This window comes from Cydia fagiglandana, chromosome 1 (assembly GCF_963556715.1).
Source record: "Cydia fagiglandana chromosome 1, ilCydFagi1.1, whole genome shotgun sequence".
Lineage (NCBI taxonomy): Eukaryota > Metazoa > Arthropoda > Insecta > Lepidoptera > Tortricidae > Cydia > Cydia fagiglandana.
The window spans coordinates 11,814,402-11,836,655 of record NC_085932.1 but is presented as its reverse complement, the minus strand read 5'-3'; the positions used below and the strand labels follow the sequence as shown (position 1 = coordinate 11,836,655).

At 38.3% G+C, this 22,254-nt stretch overlaps 2 protein-coding genes across 2 annotated transcripts in view; one reads left to right on the top strand and one right to left on the bottom strand.

Moving 5' to 3' along the window:
* Positions 1-896: 896 nt before the first annotated feature.
* LOC134664345 (lipase member H-B-like) overlaps positions 897-22,254 on the bottom strand; it is a 53,033-nt gene continuing 31,675 nt past the window's right edge. Inside the window, exons 6-8 of the mRNA XM_063520923.1 lie at positions 2,197-2,388; positions 1,513-1,690; positions 897-1,020 (exon numbers count right to left, since the gene is read on the bottom strand). Of these exons, the coding sequence (XP_063376993.1) occupies positions 963-1,020; positions 1,513-1,690; positions 2,197-2,388 (428 nt within the window). The 3' untranslated portion in view covers positions 897-962. The remainder of the gene's footprint in view (positions 1,021-1,512; positions 1,691-2,196; positions 2,389-22,254) is intronic.
* LOC134664317 (aldehyde dehydrogenase X, mitochondrial-like) lies at positions 8,242-19,367 on the top strand. The gene is made up of 11 exons (XM_063520890.1): positions 8,242-8,360; positions 12,444-12,548; positions 12,950-13,217; positions 13,331-13,447; positions 13,874-14,061; positions 14,866-14,968; positions 15,310-15,491; positions 15,903-16,064; positions 16,352-16,509; positions 18,423-18,497; positions 19,157-19,367. The coding sequence occupies exons 1-11, from the start codon at positions 8,331-8,333 to the stop codon at positions 19,230-19,232; spliced, it is 1,464 nt and encodes a 487-aa protein (XP_063376960.1). The 5' UTR covers positions 8,242-8,330; the 3' UTR covers positions 19,233-19,367.

Here is a 22,254-nt window from a genome sequence, read left to right as displayed (position 1 = left end):
GAGGAAGGAATATAAATTTGACGTGTTTCTGCCGGGCTACAAGCACACCAAACCTGGGTTTGTGATTTTTGGGTAAAACGCACTTATTTTTTTTTTTTGAAGCCACAAATTTTGGAAAGGTACTTAAATAAAATATTTATGACGTTGTTTTTTCATTTAATTTCTTTACACTCGGAAATTACAGGTCAGACGTGTAGGATAAACTCCGGATACATGTACAGATGAGATGTAGTGAATAATCCTTTCCCATCGTATTTTCACGGAAACGCACGAATGTGTCATGCTATTTCAGTCAGTCTCAGTACAAAAAGAGTACTGAGGCCTCATGATTCTCATGAAGTTAAGGTGGTTCTTCTTGACAAATACGAAGGATTGTTCACTACATCTGTAACGAAAAGTGAAAAACAAATTGTTTAAGCAAATTCAACGTGTGGCACATCATTCGATATGTCTTTTAATATAACATGAAGGTTCATAGGCGTACGCATGGTGGGGCAAGTGGGGCAAGAAGGTTTCACTTTTGGAAAAAATCCGGGAAAAAAAAGATTTACAAATACTTCGCATCACAATACTTATTTCAAAATCAAATACGGTCGTTTGAGCTATCAATAAGTTTTATCAATACGATTTTGCTGGACTTTTGTATAGTAGGTATGGGGGCACGGAACGGTCCTTTGTGCTTGTTTTACACGCACTTAGCCGGTTTATTTAGTTATAAGTTTTTGTAATGAGTGACGCTGCATTCTGCATTCTCGTTCCTGTCTGGCCACACAGTCATGTCGATAACTGCAGGCCATTCAATTATATAAATTCATAGTTGCAAATTACGACAGTCACATTATGGACAAGAGAAACAATGCATTAATTAAAAACATTTACTTTTGTAAACGAATATGTATGACATAAATTTTATTTACAATAACAAATATTAAATAAATACCGCATATTACTAATTTATTAAATTAATCAAATGGGCATGCTTCTTCGTGATCTATACTGACGCAGTACATGCCTCGACACCTGGAACAAGATATTTATTTCATTATGTAGGTAGGTATGTACATACCATGAAATGTATGATAATTGACAACTCATACAAACATTACAAAATTATAATAGGTGAAGAAGAGTAGTATACACACACACACACACGCACATGCACACGCATACCAGTAACTGGCCACCCTAAACTAAATATTAATTCTATTCACCTATAAACAGAATTCATTTTAGTTTAAGGTGGCTATTGAAGGTTGGCCAGTTATTGAGACCTTATACTAAAATGAATCCTGGTTGTAGGTCTATAGAATTCATTTTTAGTTTATTGTGGCCAGTTATTGGCCGGTGGCCGGTTACTGGCGAATTACACTATAGCCGTATTTTCTTATACTCTGAGCGCCTGAATAAAAAAGGAAAACGAGTCTCAAAGAACTTTGCCATTATATTTTTCAGTCAAGATACATAAGGCCTTGTAGGTCACCGGGACGTTAAATATTACAGTTAGATACTCACGTTTCCGGAGTGGCTTCGCCTATTCGCACGGCCCGCCTATCAAAACGGATGCCCCAGCGGTCGCGCTCCTTCGGGCAGTCGGAGTCGCACGGCACCCCGACCAATCGGATGCTTCTGTTCTGTCGCACACTCGCCGCAAAATAGCAGGAGCTCATGAAATGGCTGCACCGGGCTATCCCTATGTAAAATAACACAGACTTAGGATCAATGTGGTAAAAAGTAAAAAGAAAGAGAAAACGATACATCAACATGTCAACGTTATTTATTACTATTCCATTGGTCCAATCACAAAAGAAATAATAGTACTACCGTACAGAAAGGAAGCTTCCGTAGTTTGACAGCGATTCAGGGTCGAATCATGCTATCCCTTTCTAATATATAGCACTATCCCTTTCCCCTTTCGCCTATTTAGGGTGGTCAAAATTTAAGTGATTATCTTATCTGTGGTCGTGCACGTACAAGGAAGTCAAGTGGTGCCAACCCTAATAATTGCTCAGAGCAATGCTGAGCCGAACGGAGCCGAGTTCGACCGAAGTCAGGAGTGTCTCCCCACTGGTCCAATGTACCTACAGCTAGGTACCTATACATAAAAACGTAGCGAGATCTGTACCGGTGTCTGCAGTTGTAAGTCAATCCGGGCTTTATCTTAGGGGTTAGCCGGCATGACAGACAACGTTCACTCACTCATAAAGTGGCCCTGACAGCCAGGCTGAGTCCTGCCGCCGTTGACGCAGAAGTCGGCGTGACCGATCAGGCCAGACTCGCCCAGGAAGCCGGCGTTCGTGTGGATCACCTGCACCACGTGCGCGTCGTGCCGTGTCAGCCGGTACTGGCTGGAGCCGTAGGCGGATGCTAGCGGACGCGCTGGGTCTAAGCCTGGAAAAGTAAGACATAAGAAGAAGAGAAGAGAGAGATGTGAAGATATTTCATAATCTTCTATAGAAAAAACCTACTTCACTGAAATGCCACTAAAATTATTTACGACCGTAACGCATCATTCATCATCATTCTAACCATTACAACGATTAGTACAAACATGTGAATTACTTGTTGATAAGGTATTCCATTCTGGCCTTCATCAACAGTTCTATTTCACTGTTTAAATGCAAATGCTTGACTTGTGGATGAAAAAAGTCGCTATAAGTACCTATGCTTTTACGACTTAAAGAGCTTTACTCCTCAAGGAACTCACCATCAGAACTAGACCTTAAAAATAATGTTGTTTAAAACCTTACTACAAGCATTTTCATTTAAAACCACTGTTTTCATCAGCCGTTTTACTTCAACAAATGTCACACATTTGATGAAGTAAAATTGCTGATGAAGACCTGTTCACGTTCGGCGATTTGTGTTACACATTAACTTTGTTAACCTAGTAAGATTTTAAGCAATATTTTTGACAAGGTCCAGTTTTGATAATGAGTTCCATTTCCATGACAATTTAAGAGGACTCCTCAAGTCTTTATCACGTATCAGTATATTTATAGCGATTTTTGCATTTGTTCTACAAATCAAGAATTTGTTTTTAAGCCACCGCTGGCCACTGCCAACGATATTTGGCGAAATGGAACTGCCGATGACGAAAAGAATGTAACACCTCATCGACAAGTTTTTTACATCTTTGGATTACTTTAATTGATAGGAGATGCACTATGGTCATACGACCATGATGATACGCCGTGAATTGCACGTTTTTGTCGTCTGTGCTGACGTCACTACCAGATAAGCAAAGTTTAAAATGTGCTTGATCATTTTACGAGAATGTGTTAGATTGTTTTAGGGAGGAAAGGTAAGGGAAAGTTAAGTTTTTGTATAGGGGTAGTGACCCTTACCCCCAAATTTAAAGTTACATTTATAATTTGATTATCTCCCCTTTTTAAATCAATGTTAGTCGAAAGGACCATCTCTGCAAAAGGAAGCTACGTTATCTCATCATCATTTGCAATTATAATTAAGTCTATACCAGGGACTAATAGGTATGTAAATTGGTTCGACTGGCCATACAATCAAGCTTTTCGATAATAACGAGGCACACATTCATAAATATTCTTTAATTAATATAATATAATGATTAATGAGCTTGGAGACCGTAAACAACTGATTAAGTACAATATGTTATTAAACTTTTTAGGGTTCCGTACCCAAAGGGTAAAACGGGGCCCTATTACTAAGACTTCGCTGTCCGTCCGTCCGTCTGTCACCAGGCTGTATCTCACGAACCGTGATAGCTAGACAGTTGAAATTTTCACAGATGATGTATTTCTGTTGCTGCTATAACAACAAATACTAAAAACAGAATAAAATAAAGATTTAAATGGGGCTCCCATACAACAAACGTGATTTTTGACCAAAGTTAAGCAACGTCGGGAGTGGTCAGTACTTAGATGTACAGCCGGCCTAGCCAAGGTTACAATCGCTATCGCTTCGACAACGAAAAGCATTATATCTCTCTATCACGCTTCCATATTGGTGCGACAGTGACAGTTGTGTTTCGATCGCTACGGAGCGTAAGCGATCGGCATCTTGGCTACGCGGCCAGTACAGTACAGTAGATGGGTGACCGTTTTTTTTTTTGCTTTTTTTTGTTTTTTTTTTTGCATTATGGTACGGAACCCTTCGTGCGCGAGTCCGACTCGCACTTGCCCGGTTTTTTTATCGACTAGGTGTCTAAGTGTAGACATGCTAGGTACTTACGGTATAATCAGTGTAACCTCCACGTAAACTTACACTGCAGATTATTAAGGGTAGAGTCTGACTGCTAAATGTTGATTATGAGTTGGGCTGCCACTGTATTATACATTTGTCAATTTTAATGTGTAGGTATTTGTTGTGTAAGTATATGTGTAATTCTTGTATGTTTATTGTTGAGTATATCTATATGTGTAAAACATATGACATAAATAAATTTGATTTGGTTGAACCTGCAAAAACTTTTTATAATTTCTATTTTCTAGAACTCATAAAAAGTATCAAAATTATGCTATTATTGTAATCAAAGAGTTACCTGCTACACATTTTTAGGGTTCCGTACCTCAAAAGGAAAAAACGGAACCCTTATAGGATCACTCGTGCGTCTGTCTGTCTGTCTGTCTGTCTGTCCGTCTGTCACAGCCGATTTTCTCCGGAACTACTAGACCAATCAAGTTGAAATTTGGTACACATATGTAAGTTTGTGACCCAAATACGGACATGTAACGTAAACAAATTAATTTTAAACATGGGGGCCACTTTTGGGGGGTAAATGAAAAAATTAAAAAATATTTTTTTTCAAACTATATCATGTTACATATAAAATGAAAGAACTTATTGTAAGAATTTCAAATATATTTTTTTTATAATTTTCGAATAAACAGTTTAGAAGTTATTCAAGAAAATAGACAAAAAATGACCACCCCCCCCCCTTATCTCCGAAACTACTACGTCTAAAATTTTGAAAAAAATACATAAAATAGGTCTATACCTATAGATGACAGGAAAACCTATTAGAAATGTACAGTCAAGCGTGAGTCGGACTTAATTACAGTTTTTGATCCGACCCCTACGGATTTTTTTAAAGAGATTTCACTCACGTTTCACATAAAAAATACATTGTTAACAGTGCCGGATTAACCAATAAGCAAAACAAGCACGTGCTTAGGGCACCACATTCAGGGGGGGGCACCAAAATGCCAGGTTGAAAAAGGTGAACAAATTTTAAAATTTGGGACAGACACATCGTTTTTACCACACGATGTTTTTTTAGCTGTCCAAAAGCTAGTTTGCAAAAATAATGGCTCGTAATTCTTTGGGAAACAATCGGTAGCAGTAGAAGAGGTGTGACTACATGCATAGATTCGATTTCAACCCACTCTTTTGCGGTTCGGCGTTAGGTCTTATGCGAGGCCTTCTGCCTTACGGCAAAGTTGATCTTCTACCTTAATTACACTTGGGCGTGGATCCAAATCCAAGCTTTCCTCTTTCGCAGCTGGGCCTACTGCCTTGCCCACACTTCGCCAATTCAATTCACTTGGTCAATTCCAAGCTCTACTTTCTTGCATATTTTATGCATGAAAACAACCTCGCTGAGACCCTTAAATATCGAGCCCTATGCGAAGCTAGGCTGATAGAAAACTGTCCCATCCCTTCTCTGTATGAAATCCTGGATTCGGGCCTGGTTGGGACTAAAAGTAAAATTGCGTTTTTTATATCGAAAAATTTTATATAAAAAACGCAATTTTTTATATAAAATCAAATTTTTCGCGCTCGCTTCGCTCGCGTTTCAATCACTTTCTAAGATATGATAAAGGTGACATTCGGGTGGCGACTGCAGCAGCATTAGGTACTCGGTTGCAACATTACTGCTGCGGCACTGTCAATTTTCGTGATAAAATTATGTGACTGATTTCCATTCTCAGCTGTAATGCGGCAATGAACTTCTCTCAATTTACCAAAAAAAAATTGAATGTAATCTTGATGACCGAATGAATTAGACCATGGTGCCCACCATGGTCTAGAAATGCTTAAAGCATCAAAATATCGTTAAAAATTGTGTATTATACGGAACCCTTGGAACGCGAGCCCGACTCGCACTTGGCCGGTTTTTTGAAATTGCCGCGTTTTTACATGTTCAACTTTCATTACCCAGAAATTTAAAAAAATGTTGGGGTCTTATTTCCGTGCCAATTAACAAACTGTTCATCCAATTTACCTAGAATTAATTATAACAGCAGCAGAAGTAGCTAAGCGTGTGAGGGGGTGTGTAAAGTTTATTTGAAAATGATTTGGAACATCTCACCAACTTAACTTCTGCTGTTGATTCCTACCTACCCATCCAAACTAATTTTATAGAAAAATAATAGATCATTTGTGTAGATACCGTCAAATTAGCTAACTTTGCCTCCAGGGGTACATTTTCCCAACGTACTTTTCACATCACCTATTCGAAAAAGGGCTTTTTCTTCCCCGCCAGGAGAGATCAAACACTTTTCTTCCCTGCTAGGGGGGATCAAAGTTGTACTTTTCTGTTCTAAGACGCGATTTTTTCTTTCTTGCATACTATTTTTTTATCAAATAATACATAGGATTTTGGAACATAACAATTTCCTCATAGTTGATGTAAAAAAAACAGTATGTGTCACACGGTATCAAAATTAATCCCTCATTACGCTCAGGATTCTACTTTAGAATCCATCGCTTCATTCAGGATTCAATGTACGCCCTTGGCGGAAATATATCATTTTGATCCCTTGTAACACAAACTTCTATTTACTTATAGGTACCTATATTTTGATTCGCTTGCTCGCTTTATATTAAATCTCGGCGCTCTCAATGTTGAGCTGCTTGAAAATATCCTACATCTTAGACTCTAGATAGAAATATTTCGAGTGTAGTGATTGTAAGCGTAATTCGTTTTGACATCAGTAAGCACACCGAAATAATTATATTATAAAATTTATTTGGTTATTTTTTTCGATAATGAACCTATGGGGAGAACTAAGCATAGATACGTATTTTCATATAAGAAATTTTAATTGATGGTAGGTAGTTATTAACTCACATTATAGACGGGTCTAACGCGAATTATATTCAATTACCTTGATTTACCGACGTTTCGTTTCGTTGAAATATTATGATGATAGGTAGGTACAATATTTAGTAATGTTTGATTATACAGACACTGAACAACAAGAAGATATGTGAATACCTAACTATAAAAACCAGTCAAATGCGAGTCGGACTCGCGTTACAAGGGTTCCGTTAATTACCCAATTTTTAACAATGTATTTTTTATGTGGAACGTGAAATAAAGGTTCTGAGGTACAGAATCCCACAAATTATAGCTTAAGCACCAATGCTATATAACAACAACCAGTGGCGTGCAGTGGAGATAAGACTTAAATCGGGCTCTAGAAGAGTCATTCTTGAAGGAATGTAACGCAAACTATAAAAATCGGCAACTTTTTTTTTGGTCATTTTGTATGGACTGCCTACCCTAGTGCCTACCTTTTTTTGTATGCACTGCACGCCACTGACAACAACGCCCCTTAGACAGAATAGTGGCTTCAGTCTTTTTATCAGTAAAACAAACGCAAGTTCTTGTAGTTTTATCAATAGCTGTTAGGTATATCGGGTGTCCGTAAAACCAACGCCAATACTTACAGGGATTATACACCGTGTTTTTATTTAATTCCGTTAGCTGCGGAGTTTAGTGAAGTACGTTAACGAAAACTAAATAGCATAGTTCATTTAGAAAAATAATTTATAACCTTTTTTTTTCTAAGTAATTAAATGTTGCATATAGCGTGGTTGTAACACGGTCACTGCATTCAACTCAACAAAACAATTGACTATGACATATCAATGTCATTTCGAACATCAATCGTCCGAGATAGTACTTAAGTTTAGTAGCAAATGTACGAACTTCGTACCTACTAAACACGACCTAGGGCTTTATCTATCTCCGAAATGGAGTTAGAATACCGATTTCTTTGACAAAGTTCAGGAATGCACCCTTGAAATTAACGCAAATGAAAAAAACACCCTTACTAAAAATCTTATAGTTTTTGAGATATCGGCATTTTATATACCTTTTTTAACCAGGATTCATATGTGCCAATCTCAAAAGAAATCGATTTTCATTTAGGGTACATTTGCTTAATCTTGTAGGTATCCAATCCGATGTTCTATAAGCCTTTTAAGTATTGGCGTCGGTGGGACATCCTGTGTAAACACAATACAATAACAGTCGCTAGTTGTAGCTAACAAGCGATATATCTGAACACTCTGCGGGAGACCCGAGCCGGCAGCGCACGTGTGTGGAACTAACAACTAACCTCAATATGTCTAACGTCGAGATCAAATATACTAAGGTAAGGAAATTATTAAGTTAACTATTTTAATAGACATATACATCTTATGAATATTTAGGTAACGATATTTTACATTTATCAACATTATCGACGACTGAATAGACTTTGTTCAATTTAAAGTCTGTTCGGAAACAGAAGAGTCGTGGAATATTTTGGGCCCCATACATTCCACGACTGTTCTCTTTCCGCACAATTTCTATGTAGTTTGAGCATGAACTATTTTTTTTGACAAATAAGTTTGTAAAATACTTTTTCACCACATCAGCTCGGAAACTCGCTACGCTCGTGGTTCAATTTTAGAATCTTTCGCTTGCTCGGGTATCAATATTAGCACGAGCGGTTAAACAACAACTTTGCCCCCTTGTAAAACAAATAACTATTGCTGCAAACAACTGTAAACTCTAAATTTTAGAGGTAATTTAGAGATCCCTCACATCAGACATCAGTGTCACCGATGTCCTGTGACCATTGGCGTGTCTCTTAGATAAACTCCCCCTGAAGTCAGTGATTCCGGGCTTTTGCCTACTAACTTTGCATACATTTTAATAAAAATAGGTATAAGATATGCATTTGAATAATTGTTCGGTCACTCATCATCCTCTCTCGCCTCGCCATAATTATTAAATATTCATATGTTTTACATATTATTACAATTTAAATAATAATAGGTATCTATACCTATAAAGAAACAAAAGACACGATTTAACGTTGGTAATGACTCATGAGCCGGTTGGGTTATTCTGTGACAATCAATGGGAGCATCTATATTGAACAAGCGAGCGAAACGAAGCGAAGTTTGTACATTCACCTTCCGGCATTTCGACGGTATTTTGATAATTTGTTCCGCGACTACCTACTTAATACTAAGCTTAATAATAACATCATCGTTTGCTGCTTAATACAAAAATTAATTTGGGAAAGCCAATTTAGTTTTGTAGATTCCCATAGTAAAACTCTTTCAGTACCTGTGTAAAGTATGGCTAAGGGTTCAAAAAACACTCTGCTATGTATATGTTATAGGTAAAATATGACGAAACTATAAGTCCTGTTTCTGAGAAGGCTCAAACTTTTTGTCCCAATACAAAAAGGCAGCGTTTTTGTACAGGTGTAATCATTCTTATAATCGTGATAATGAGTATATCTACTTACCTCTAGAATCGGATCTTGTTGATTGCCCAGAGCCCATACAATACATACTACGGCAATCAAAACACGATTCACAATATGGCATCAAGTATTGTGTCGCAGATGAAATTACATACAGCGAGGTTCCGGCATTGTGATGACCAGAATAATAGTGTCATTGTTGTTAACAACTGCAATGCCAGATTGGACTAAGATCCTCAGCTTTATAACATGTTCACAAGTATTCAGCACAGTAAGGGCATAAGGTGTATGTGCATTAAAATTATAAAATTTAATCTAAGTAAATATAACATTTCTACCAATGTACATTTTGTAAAAGGTGGTATATGCAGAACATAATTTTTAGGGTTCCGTACCCAAAGGGTAAAACGGGACCCTATTACTAAGACTTCGCTGTCCGTCCGTCCGCCCGTCCGTCCGTCTGTCACCAGGCTGTATCTATATATCTCACGAACCGTGATAGCTAGACAGTTGAAATTTTCACAGATGATGTATTTCTGTTGCCGCTATAACAACAAATACTAAAAACAGAATAAAATAAAGATTTAAGTGGGGCTCCCATACAACAAACGTGATTTTTGACCAAAGTTAAGCAACGTCGGGCAGGGTCAGTACTTGGATGGGTGACCGTTTTTTGTGCCGTTTTTTGCATTATGGTACGGAACCCTTCGTGCGGGAGTCCGACTCGCACTTGCCCGGTTTTTAAATTTTTAGTTAAAAAATTTAACTCCCTATCCAGTGCACACTACAACTAATAAAAGTAAAAACAATAGGTACCACGATTGACAGATACACCATAGTTATGCATACAATTTGCCTGCTACGCTTTCCTATTGCATATTTTACGATTATATGTACTATTACATGTAGGTATGTAGTCAAGGCCAAGACGATCATCTAGTTAAACTTTTGATTGGACGTACGCAATACCCATTAACCGCCATAGAATTTATCATCGAGCGTGCTCGTGTCGCCGGCGGTACGAATGTACACGAAGTTTTGTCTTATTTATCAGACCGCGATATCAGACAATTAAAAGGTTAAAAGAGCATACAGCGTATATAGCTGCTTTCGTTTCTAATGCTAGTGTTCCTACTGATGTGACGCTACTTAATTTTACTATGTGCCTACTTACTTTAGTACTTACTTAAGAGGATACACTGCGGTCGCTTTTCCATACAAACGCAGTCCTCATTTTCCTCTTTGGATATTGGCATTACGGAAAATGTTTTAACTTAATTATTATGATGTATAATATCTATATTAACCATAGCTATGTCCCTAACTATGTTTGACTTTATCTGATTATTTATTTGTGTATAAATTAAGAGCGAGAAACAGATCATACAAATGCGGATTCCTATGTCTGTTTATAATACTGAAAGATTTAAAAAACAATCAAACATAGGGGCATAGCTGTTATGGTTGATATACAACAAACTGCGTCAAAACATTTTCCATAATGTCAATATCCAGAGAGGAAAATGAGGACTACGTTTGTATGAAATGGCGTTTTCACGCGGCCGCGATGTATCCTATGTATACGTAAAAACCGGGCAAGTGCGAGTCGGACTCGCGCACGAAGGGTTCCGTACCATAATGCAAAAAAAAAACAAAAAAAAAGCAAAATAAAAACGGTCACCCATCCAAGTACTGACCCCTCCCGACGTTGCTTAACTTTGGTCAAAAATCACGTTTGTTGTATGGGAGCCCCATTTAAATCTTTATTTTATTCTGTTTTTAGTATTTGTTGTTATAGCGGCAACAGAAATACATCATCTGTGAAAATTTCAACTGTCTAGCTATCACGGTTCGTGAGATACAGCCTGGTGACAGACGGACGGACGGACGGACGGACGGACGGACGGACGGACAGCGAAGTCTTAGTAATAGGGTCCCGTTTTACCCTTTGGGTACGGAACCCTAAAAACGAATGCTAAATACCTTTGCATCAAGCACAATCGACGGATCTAACTCCTCAAAGAACTGGTATGCATTTTGCCATAAGGTCAATGTGGCTAATTCCGTTATAGGGACTATTCCGTCCACGAACACATATTTCTTTGATTTTCTATCGATGGAAAATAAAACCAGTGCTTTTGATTGCTGAAACTACGTGCAATCGCTGCTTTGTCGATGTTATTATCAAATTTGTTCGTTGCTTCACATAAACGCTAGTGGACAGAATTAATGACGGAATTAGCCACATTGAACTTACATTAAAATTTTAAGGAACGTAGTTATGGTTATTATATGGAAGTCTAGGTGCAACCGGCCCTTATCGACTGTCCTCCAGTTACCCTGGTCACATTGTTCTCAAATTCTCCATCCATTATTAACATCTTGTTGGAACATTGGCTGCAAAAATACTAGTCGGCTCCGAGTAACTAGATATAGGTAGGTACTGTATGTAGTTGTAGCACTTACGTCACTTTACGCTTTTATTTTTCCCAGACATTTTTTAGTTTGTTTTTCAATCGACCCCAACTACATTTGTACATAATATGTATGAACAGCTAATGTGCAGACATATGCATAGGTACGTATTGAACTATGTATAGGTACAATATCATAAGTACTTACCTTCTTCATAAGTAGGTACAGTCGCCATCATATATATCGGAGCGGCTAAGGCGCTCACAAATATTTGAACACGCCTCTATTATCAGGGCGTTAGAGTGCGTGTTCAGATATTGTGAACACGTTGGCTGCTCAGATATATCTGATGGCGACTGTACTTACATGATAAGTACAATTGTTTTAAAATATATTTATCTAATAATAACTATGTTAATCACTTCACACCACTTCAATAACATCTCATTAAACAAGTTCTCGTGTCGATTTAATCGGTCGCCACTCGTTGCGAATTTCCTATTTTTCGCACTTTTATCGTAAATAATTATTTTTCAATCTAATATTATTAATTGTTTACAGTTGTTCATTAACAACGAATGGGTGGATGCTGTTAGCAAGAAAACTTTCCCTACGATCAACCCTCAAGATGAATCTGTCATAGTTAAAGTAGCTGAAGGAGATAAGGTATAATATTTACTTAGAATAAGCTATACTGCATGCGCGCGAGTTGGTAGCTATAGCTACAGTACATACTGCTATCGCAGTGTCTGGGGCTCTATATGAGCATAAAATGTATCGTGTTTTTAATGAATAAACTTAGACCTGTGTAATCAAAATTTATTATTATTAACAATGATCGTAACTTTTACAGCATTTTTGATGCAGCGGAATGTTGTTAACGGAATCGGTATAAACAATTTCAAGTCTAATGATTAATTAGCATTAATTACGTTAATATTAACCTTAATTTACCATTTCAGTTGGAATTATCTATACCAATTCCATTAACACCACTCCGCTACACCAAAAATGCTGTAAAAGTCACGATGTTTGATTAAATATTAACATTTAAAATATTTTTTAAGGCTGACATAGACATCGCTGTCGAAGCCGCTAAGAAAGCGTTCCATCGCTATACAGAATGGCGCACCCTTGACGCCTCTCAAAGAGGTCGGCTCCTGTTCAAACTGGCTGACCTAATGGAAAGAGACATCACATACTTAAGTGAACTGGAGACTTTGGACTGCGGGAAGCCAGTGAAACAGGCTTATAATGAAATTATTTGGTCTGCGGGTATCTTGAGGTACTACGGCGGCAAGGCTGACAAGATTCTCGGAAACACTATCCCTGCAGGTGAGTTGGCTTTTAGTTTGTAGATATCACTGAAGTATGTACTCGTAACGTTGATTACTCCTTACACTTTTAAAGTCTTCTTAGCGGGATTAAACTCATTGTTTTGGTTACAGACGGTGAAGTCCTGACGTTCACTCTCAAGGAGCCCGTTGGTGTATGCGGACAAATTTTGCCATGGAATTACCCAATCCCCATGTTTATTTGGAAGATTGCGCCTGCTTTAGCTGCCGGTAAGTGTTAATACAAACAATATTTTTCTAATTAAAAAAAAACGGGAATCTTGACACACGTAGAGTTAGACCACGGTAAGTTGGCAGCGGTTTCGATAGCACAGGCTATGCAAGTGTTAGTGCAAAGTCGATGCTAATTCTTGTTGTCGACCAGTCTACTATTATATAAATGAATATATTTTGGGTTTCATCATCATCATCTCAGCCATAAGACGTCCACTGCTGAACATAGGCCTCCCCCTTATGGGGGGTGAATGCCATTATCGCCACGCTTGGCAGGCGGGTTGGCGATCGCAGTCGAGTACACCGAATTTGAGGGACGCTGCTGCCCGTCCACCGGTGGTCTTGGACGTAGTTTAAGGACATACCCGGGTCCCAGTGATTTTACTTATATAGAATCTCCACATTATACTTGCGCTTCCCCAGGTTGTACCGTCGTAGTTAAGCCTGCTGAGCAGACCCCACTTACGGCGTTAGCAACGGCAGCGTTAGTAAAGGAAGCTGGCTTCCCGCCGGGAGTCGTGAACGTGGTGCCAGGATACGGGCCGACGGCCGGCGCTGCCCTGACCCACCACCCCGGCGTCGATAAAGTTGCCTTTACTGGTTCTACAGAGGTAAGAAACTAAAGGGACCCACAGATTATCCGAACCGAACGAAATCAGCCTGTCAGTTGTTCGGAACTGTCACCTTTTGCGATTAACTAATATACTTACCATACTCTTTGGATTAAATGGCAAAGAATATAGTAAGTACAAGTATATTAGGTACTGACAGGCTAATTTCGTCCGGCGAACTGGAAATCTGTGGGCCCCTTAAGTTACAGCAGTAAACTATTTAGTTTGTACCTACCTGTAGGTGTAGGTAAACTCGGTGTTTCAAGATAATGTTCTAAACTAACTAAAAAATATACGACATTCAAAGAAAAACATAGGGAAAATCAATAGTTCAATAGAACAATTTAATGATCACATGACCTTGGAATATTAATAATTAGGACTATTAGGAGTTTATATTTTGAAAGAACAAAATGGAATACAATATATTATTTATAACAGTTTTTAAAAGTAAAGCACACCCTAACACAATATTTTGAATAATTTCATAAGTGGTTTAGGTACGTCAAGTCTGATTAATTCCAAGCATCAATGTCAAGGTCAATATGTTTTATTTATCCAACCGCCGACCCAAACTAGAATTGCTAATGTGGGTGACACCACGAATACGGCGCAAGTAATTTATTTCCTTATGTTAGAAAAACTTACGGTACCTCCACTTTATGTACTAACCTAACCCATCTTTGATAAAATGACTAACCTACCATCTACTTAGATCCTTTAATTAAATTTTCTTAAATAAATGTACTTTTATTTACTTATATGTATAGATATATAAGACTCTTATTTTATTTGCTATCATAGATTGGACGTATCATCATGAAAGCAGCAGCCGCGACGAATCTTAAGCGAATCACTTTAGAACTCGGAGGCAAGAGTGCCCTGGTCGTCTTTAACGATGCAGATGGTAAGTGTATGCACGACCCTGTGGATTCCACCATTTTTAACTATGTATATAGGTAGCTACCGCTAAATGTAACGAATCCCTTCATGAATAAACAGAGCTGTCTAAGAAAACTCGTCTTTTTGGAATGTTAAGATAAGTTCATTAGATTCAAGTAATACGTTTGGGATTATTCTATAGCTTTCCGCTTCAATACTTGTATAAAGTAGGAGAAAATAAAATCAACAGCAATTTGCTAAGTGGGTGTAATGTAACAGTGTAATGTAATGACTTTACATGTAAGCCAAGCCGTAACTTAAAATCTGTTTCACTCATTCATGCATTAATTGTTTTTTTTTTCAAAGTTGAGAAAGCAGCCGAGATTGCCCACCGAGCAGCGTTTTCGAACGCTGGTCAATGCTGCGTAGCCGGTACCAGGACATACGTCCAATCGGGAATTTATGATAAATTTGTCGCCAAATCTGCTGAAATAGCGAAGAAAAGGAGCGTCGGTAACCCTTTCGAAGATGTTGACCAGGGTGCCCAGGTAAGTGATTCAAAATGAAGGGCATGATTGATTACGGCCGATACAGACAGCCTGCAACCAGACTGCTTTTTATATGGCAACTGCATGCTGACTACACGCCAACTGCAACGTCGTCGTGCAGTTCCCATACAAGTTGCAGTCCGTCTGTACCAGCCCTTAGTGTTTAGTGCGAGCTTACACATTTGCTATTTGCGTTTAGTAGCAAAATGTATAAACACTACGTATACGAATCAAACCGATAAACAGGGGAGATGGGAGATAAATATATAGGTACCTTGCCACTAAATAAAAATAAGCATTTTTGTAACCTAGTTCCATACTTTCAATAGTGGCGCGAAGTTGGAATCTCTTTGGTTAACAAATTATAAGTACCTACATGAAGTTTATTGACAATATATATTTACGTTTCAGATTGACCAGGAAATGTTTGACAAAGTGATGGGATATATCGAAGTGGGCAAGAAGTCGGCGCGTTGTGTTGCCGGTGGAAACCGTCACGGTAACAAAGGCTTCTTCGTCGAGCCAACCGTGTTTGCAGATGTTACTGATGACATGAGGATTTCCAAGGAAGAGGTGAACTATCTGTTAAATTCTGTTGATAGCTTATAAGCTGCTGAACCACCGCAGCGCTGGGTGGACGACACCCGACGACATGGAGGCCGGGCTGGATGAATCGGGCACAAGATCGACAGTGGTGGAAGAGGAAGAAGAGGGAAGAGGAGGAATCCAAGATTGGATCACCAAAAGGCCACCACGATGATGATGATGATGAAGCTGCTGCGGCTATGTCATCTAACTAATAACCTTAAGTAACCGTCTACTGATAAGTTGATCTATATTCATATTTTTTTAACTTTCAGATATTTGGTCCAGTTCAGAGCATTCACAAGTTTGAGACTTTCGACGAGGTGGTGGATCGCGCCAACAACTCCAACTACGGTCTAGGAGCCGGGGTGGTCACCAACGACATCAACATTGCCCTGGCATTCGTCCGCCATGTGCGAGCCGGCTCCGTGTGGTAAAACATTTTGTATTAAATATTTATTCCCATGCAGAGTATTCATAAATTCGAGACTCGAGGATGGTCGGCCATACATCTACTGACAATTCCAACTACCATCTGAGCTGGGATGTCAACATTTCTACGAATTCTTGTGCCTTGGGTGCGTTCCTACATACATATATTCATATGTATACTATAAATAATATTTCCTAAATTTTTTGCGTTGTCTGTTTTTTGTTAAATATTTATAAATAGTGTTGTGCTACAATCCTAAAGCCAGGTGCTAAAAGATCCGCTTGCATATTTTCCGAAGTTTCTAAACGAATCGAGCTTAATATTTAAATAAAACGGGTGTTCAACTGCTCAATTTAGATTTTTCATTACGATAGGTATTTCTATAGCCATTACATAAAAACAAAAGACCTATAGTAGTACCTAATAAAAGCTAGTTACTCCGTATAATTCTATACCTACGCGTTTAACGAGCATAATGTGTATTTTCGCTTCGGGCTTATCAAAAACCCGCCGTCACAAATACTTTATATCCATTCCATGGAGCTACATATGCGTACGAGTGGCGAGGTGATTTTACGACGCGAACAGCATAAGACGTTTTCTAACACCCACATATGTACATAATTAAACGATTCGTTCGCTATTAACTATACTTGTATGCGTCGTCATTCACCTAACGACTCATCGCATGTGTATTAAAAAAAACACATGCGATATTTTTTTTTAAATGCAGCGTAATAACTATTATAGGCAGTGGCGGATTTGCAGTCTTTGCCGCCCTAGGCCCCAGGCCTTGTAGCCGCCCCTCTCTGAGCTTCACCCATCATATTGACTACATTTAGGTCAGGCAACGAGTCCCAGGAGTTCAGGAGGTGAACATATCAAAAGTCCCCTTATGCGGGGGTAGGGGAGTTTGGTTTGAAGGTAACATTTTTCGGTTTTCCGCTTATTAGGTATATCTCAGAAACTATACGTCCTTGTGATATGATCATGGGAACATAGGTTTTGCGAAAAAAATAAGCAAATACTTACCTATTCATTTTAAGTGACAGTTTTACCTACAAAAACATCCAAAAAATCTAAAAAAGAAACAAGAAAAACATTTTTTTTGCTATACCTATAAACACTCATATTTTTTTTCCTTCTTTTGGCCTCCAGCGAATTCCAGAGAAGTTTAAAGGACAAATTAGTAGGTATTTAGAACCAGTAGTTTCGGAGATAAGGGGGGACGGGAATGGTCATTTTTTGCCTATTTTCTTGAATAACTGCTAAACTATTTATCCTAAAATTATGGAAAAAAATATATATTTGAGATTCTTACAATGAGCTCTTTGATTTGGTATGTAACACGATATAGTTTGAAAGACTTTAATTTTTAATTTTCTCATTTACACCCCAAAAATGGCCTCCATATTTAAAATTCATTTATTTACGTTACACGTCCATCTTTGGGTCACAAACATACATGTGTGCCAAATTTCAACTTAATTGGTCCAGTATTTTCTTGCTTGTAGCAAATTTTACCCGCTTTCATTTTGTAATAATGATCGTGTCGTTAGAACGCATAGTTTTCGAGATATAAGCGAAAAACCGAAAAATGTGACCTTCACACCCCTTTCTTCCCCCGGCTCAAGGACTACGGCCGGGGACTTTTGATATGTTTACCTCCTAGATAGTCCAAATAAAGTTAGGTACGAAGTCAAAAATTGTGTTTCATGCATTTCCCTCTATATGTACCTTTTTTTGAGAATTCGTTGCCTGGCCTAATTTTGAGTTATTTTTTGTTATCATCAGCGAACTTTTTTGTCACAATTTGCCGCCCCTAAAATCTTGCCGCCCTAGGCCCGGGCCTACTGTGCCTTACGGGAAATCCGCCACTGATTATAGGTACATTACTGAGTTTATGTTTACAGGGTCAACACTTACGAACACGTCACCCCTCAAACACCGTTTGGCGGTTTCAAGGAATCCGGTATCGGACGCGAATTGTAAGTCGTTTTATAAATGTACTACCACATTGGCTTCCGATAATACCTACTAAAACGAGAGAAAATGCCTACTTCTGTCAGACACCAGAGACAATATTTTGTGGTCAGGGAAAAACTTACTATCCTTTCTTTATTTGATATTGTTGTCCTTCAACGACCCAATACTCAAAATAGAGTCTTTCTTCGTGGAAGTTATGTTCCAAAATCGTGCGAGTGTAGCGAGAAAGACAAGTAGCGAGTCTACAAAGTGTAGCGAGGATTCAGAAACATTTATAATTATGAATAAAAGGAATAAAAATAACTATTGTAACTTGGAAACAAATTAAAGTGGAAAATCCACTGTCTTGGGTCATATATGGTGGAATATTCGCCGTATTGGGTAAGGTCTTGGTAGAGGTAGATCTAATGGAAGAGCACCGGGCTAGCGATCCGGTGGTCGAGGGTTGAAGTTCCACATAAGACAGTGAATTTATCCACTTTTAATTTGTTTCTAAGCTTAATAGCATCGTTCGCACACGTTTCTGCTTGATACAAATTAATTTATTTATGTGGGTGGCCCATGTTCGCGATAAATGGAAGGACATACCTAGTTGTTGATCATGATCCTCAGTCATGAGGGAACGACGAAGAAGAAGAACTTATTCATATTTTTGTTCCAGGGGAGAGGATGGTATTTTACAATACCTCGAAATCAAGACTGTAACCATGAGCCTTCCGAAAAAACCTATTTTATAAGACCGCGGAGATAATGCATTTTGATAGAATATAATGTAATCAACATTTAAATTATATTTTATGGAATATTTCGCAAAGTAAAATATTACAATTAACCTATATTCTATTTGAAATAAATGCATAAAGTCAATGAAATCTGTGCTTTATTCTGTGTCACAGTTGTTCCCGCCACGCCGGAGACAATTCTGATTGATTCTGATTGTAGAGTTAGACCAAGAAAAGTCTGCAGCGATTTTGATAGCCCGCGCAGTGCTAGTGTTATTTATACGTCATAATACTCATAATTTCATGGAAGTTTGACATATATAATGCAGACTTTTTTCTGTCTGACTCTAATAAAAAATTAAGTCCTAAATAAAAAAGATATGATTCATATACCTACGCTGGCCACCCTATTCTGTGTCAGTGTCACTTTAATGTCTTCATATTTATAACCTATTACACACGCTTATATTATTTACCTTACCTCTTCATTTTGATTTTTAATTTCAAATTACAAAATTTGCATGTTTAAGTCTGTTATATCTTTAGAAATGGCTATAAGACATATGAAAACCACAAACCCCACTTTGCATTTCATTGCCAAAGACGCTTGTATTCAGTAAGTATGCTTAATTTGAAACGAACATACAAACACAAACTGGCGATTAAATAAAAATGTAGAAACTCAAGAGATCACCGTTTTTTTTACAATACTCGAGTACCGATTGATGTTTAAGAGGTAAGGTGAGGACGTAGATCCAGGAATTAAATTATAAGGAAATACAAAAGGCGGCGCGCGAAACTTACGACAGAAGATTATGGGCAACACGCAGATTTTTTTTCAAAACGGCCTTTGGGCTTCGTTTGGGCCTTCTGGCCGCGTAGCCAAGATGCCGATCGCTTACGCTCCGTAGCGATCGAAACGCAACTGTCACTGTCGCACTAATATGGAAGTGTGATAGAGAGACATAATGGTTTTCGTTGTCGAAGCGATAGCGATTGTAACCTTGGCTAGGCCGGCTGGTTTTATAATCCTTTGATCGAATCTACTCATGTTTGAACTTAAAAAAATAAAAATCCTCAACTACACTAACTACACTTTTACCTGATTCCATTTTAATTAAAACTACCTACCTTGGTTCGTTTTTCTTTAGCATTAGAAATAAGGTAAACAATTTTGATTTGTATTTTAATTGAAAAACACATTTTAAAAATAAGTTACGGCAAATATGTAACAGTTGTGAATCTAATACTATCATTTATATTCTTCTGCTTTCATAAGTACCTAATAGTTTTTGATTATTAAAACGCGTTTTTCAATTAAAAGACATGTCAAGATCGCTTACCTTCTTGCAAGTTCTTTCTAATGCTAAAAAAAACGAACTACGTGGTGAGTCCCATAATGACCTGGCCTGAACCAAATATTATTATGCTAGCGAAATAAAACTATTATTACTTTTCAATATAGTCGCTTTTAATGTCAACACACTTTTGACATCTTTGAATAAGCATCTCTATTCCTTTCTAGAAGTACTTTGAGTAACTGTCTTCAAAATGACCTAAAACGGATGCTTTCAGGTCTTCGTCAATGAAAAAAAAAATTGTTGCAAGTCTTGCTTCAGGTTTGGGAATAAAAAGGAGTCACTGGGAGCCATGTCCTGACTATACGGGGGATGGTTGACCTCAGTCAACCCGCACTCGCGAACTGCAACCTTGGCCACGAAGGCGGTATGCACGGGAGCATTGTCGTGTAGCAGCAGTACACCTTTGACTAGTTCTCCTCGCCTCTTTTCCTTTACTGAAGCCCGCAATTTGTGGATTAAAGAAGCGTAATACTCGCCATTTATAATGGTATTACGTTCATTAAAATCGACCATCAGGATGCCATGGCAATCCCAAAAGATTGTGCACATTAGCTTTTTGGTGGACTGGTGCACCTTCGCTTTAATATGGGGCTTTTCGTTTTTAAAACGCCAATCCATCGACTCGCGTTTGCTCTCGGGATCATAATAAAGGACCATTGTTTCGTCTCCAGTCACCAGCCGTTCAATTATGCTTTTAGGGTTTTCGCCACAGAGCTCCAAAATTTCAGAAGTCATTTCACTCGTCTTTTATTCTGAACAGCTGATAGAAGTTTAGGTATCCACGTTGCACTGACCTTACTCTTGTGAAGATAATTGTGAAGTATGCGGTGGACGGTGCTATTAGAAACCCCTAGTCTTTCTGCTATTTCTCTGATCTTTAGGCGACGATCACTTGAAACTTCCTCTTGGACGCTGTTGATATTTTCAGGAGTGAGGACCTCCACTGGTCTTTAATCATATCCCAGATCTTTGACAGCTTCCCGGCCAAATCGAAACTCGTTTACCCAGTTTTTTACGGTGCTATAAGAAGGTGAAGACTCGCCGAATACGACATCTAAATGAGCTTTGATTTGAGCGGGAGATAATGCTTCTTTAACCAGGAATTTTATGACACTTCGGTACTCAAATTTAAACATTGTTAAAAATCTTGCGACAACCTTGACTTAACTTTCTCTAAATCTGAAAATAAAGCAACCAAGTTGCTGCTTTTTCGTTTACAAACTGATGATTAAATGTGATATCCAATAGTGCATAACATGTCATGACATGTTGCGCAGAAGTGGGTCAGGCCAGGTCATTATGGGACAGCCTGGTATATGTACAAATTCATATTTGTATGTAAAGATGCTAATCTAACAATAGTGTTAACTGTAGGTACTACATAAAGGTATCGCGCAACAAGGATTCTATCAAAAATCTAATATGTAATTCGAAATGCCGCGGAAGGTGCTTGAAGATTCCAAAAACTTCGCTTCACTCGTTCGAATACTCTTTCGACCATTTTTTTCGGCAATCGATTATGCCAAACTCATTTCTGGATTTTTCCGTTGCGCCGCTGCGTCAGCATCGTCACTTTCGTTTCATAAATTGAGGAAAGTGTAGCCACTAGCGAGACAAGATAACAAACTACGAAGCGATCTGATGGCATTAGTGTTCATCCCACAGTAGGTACTAGT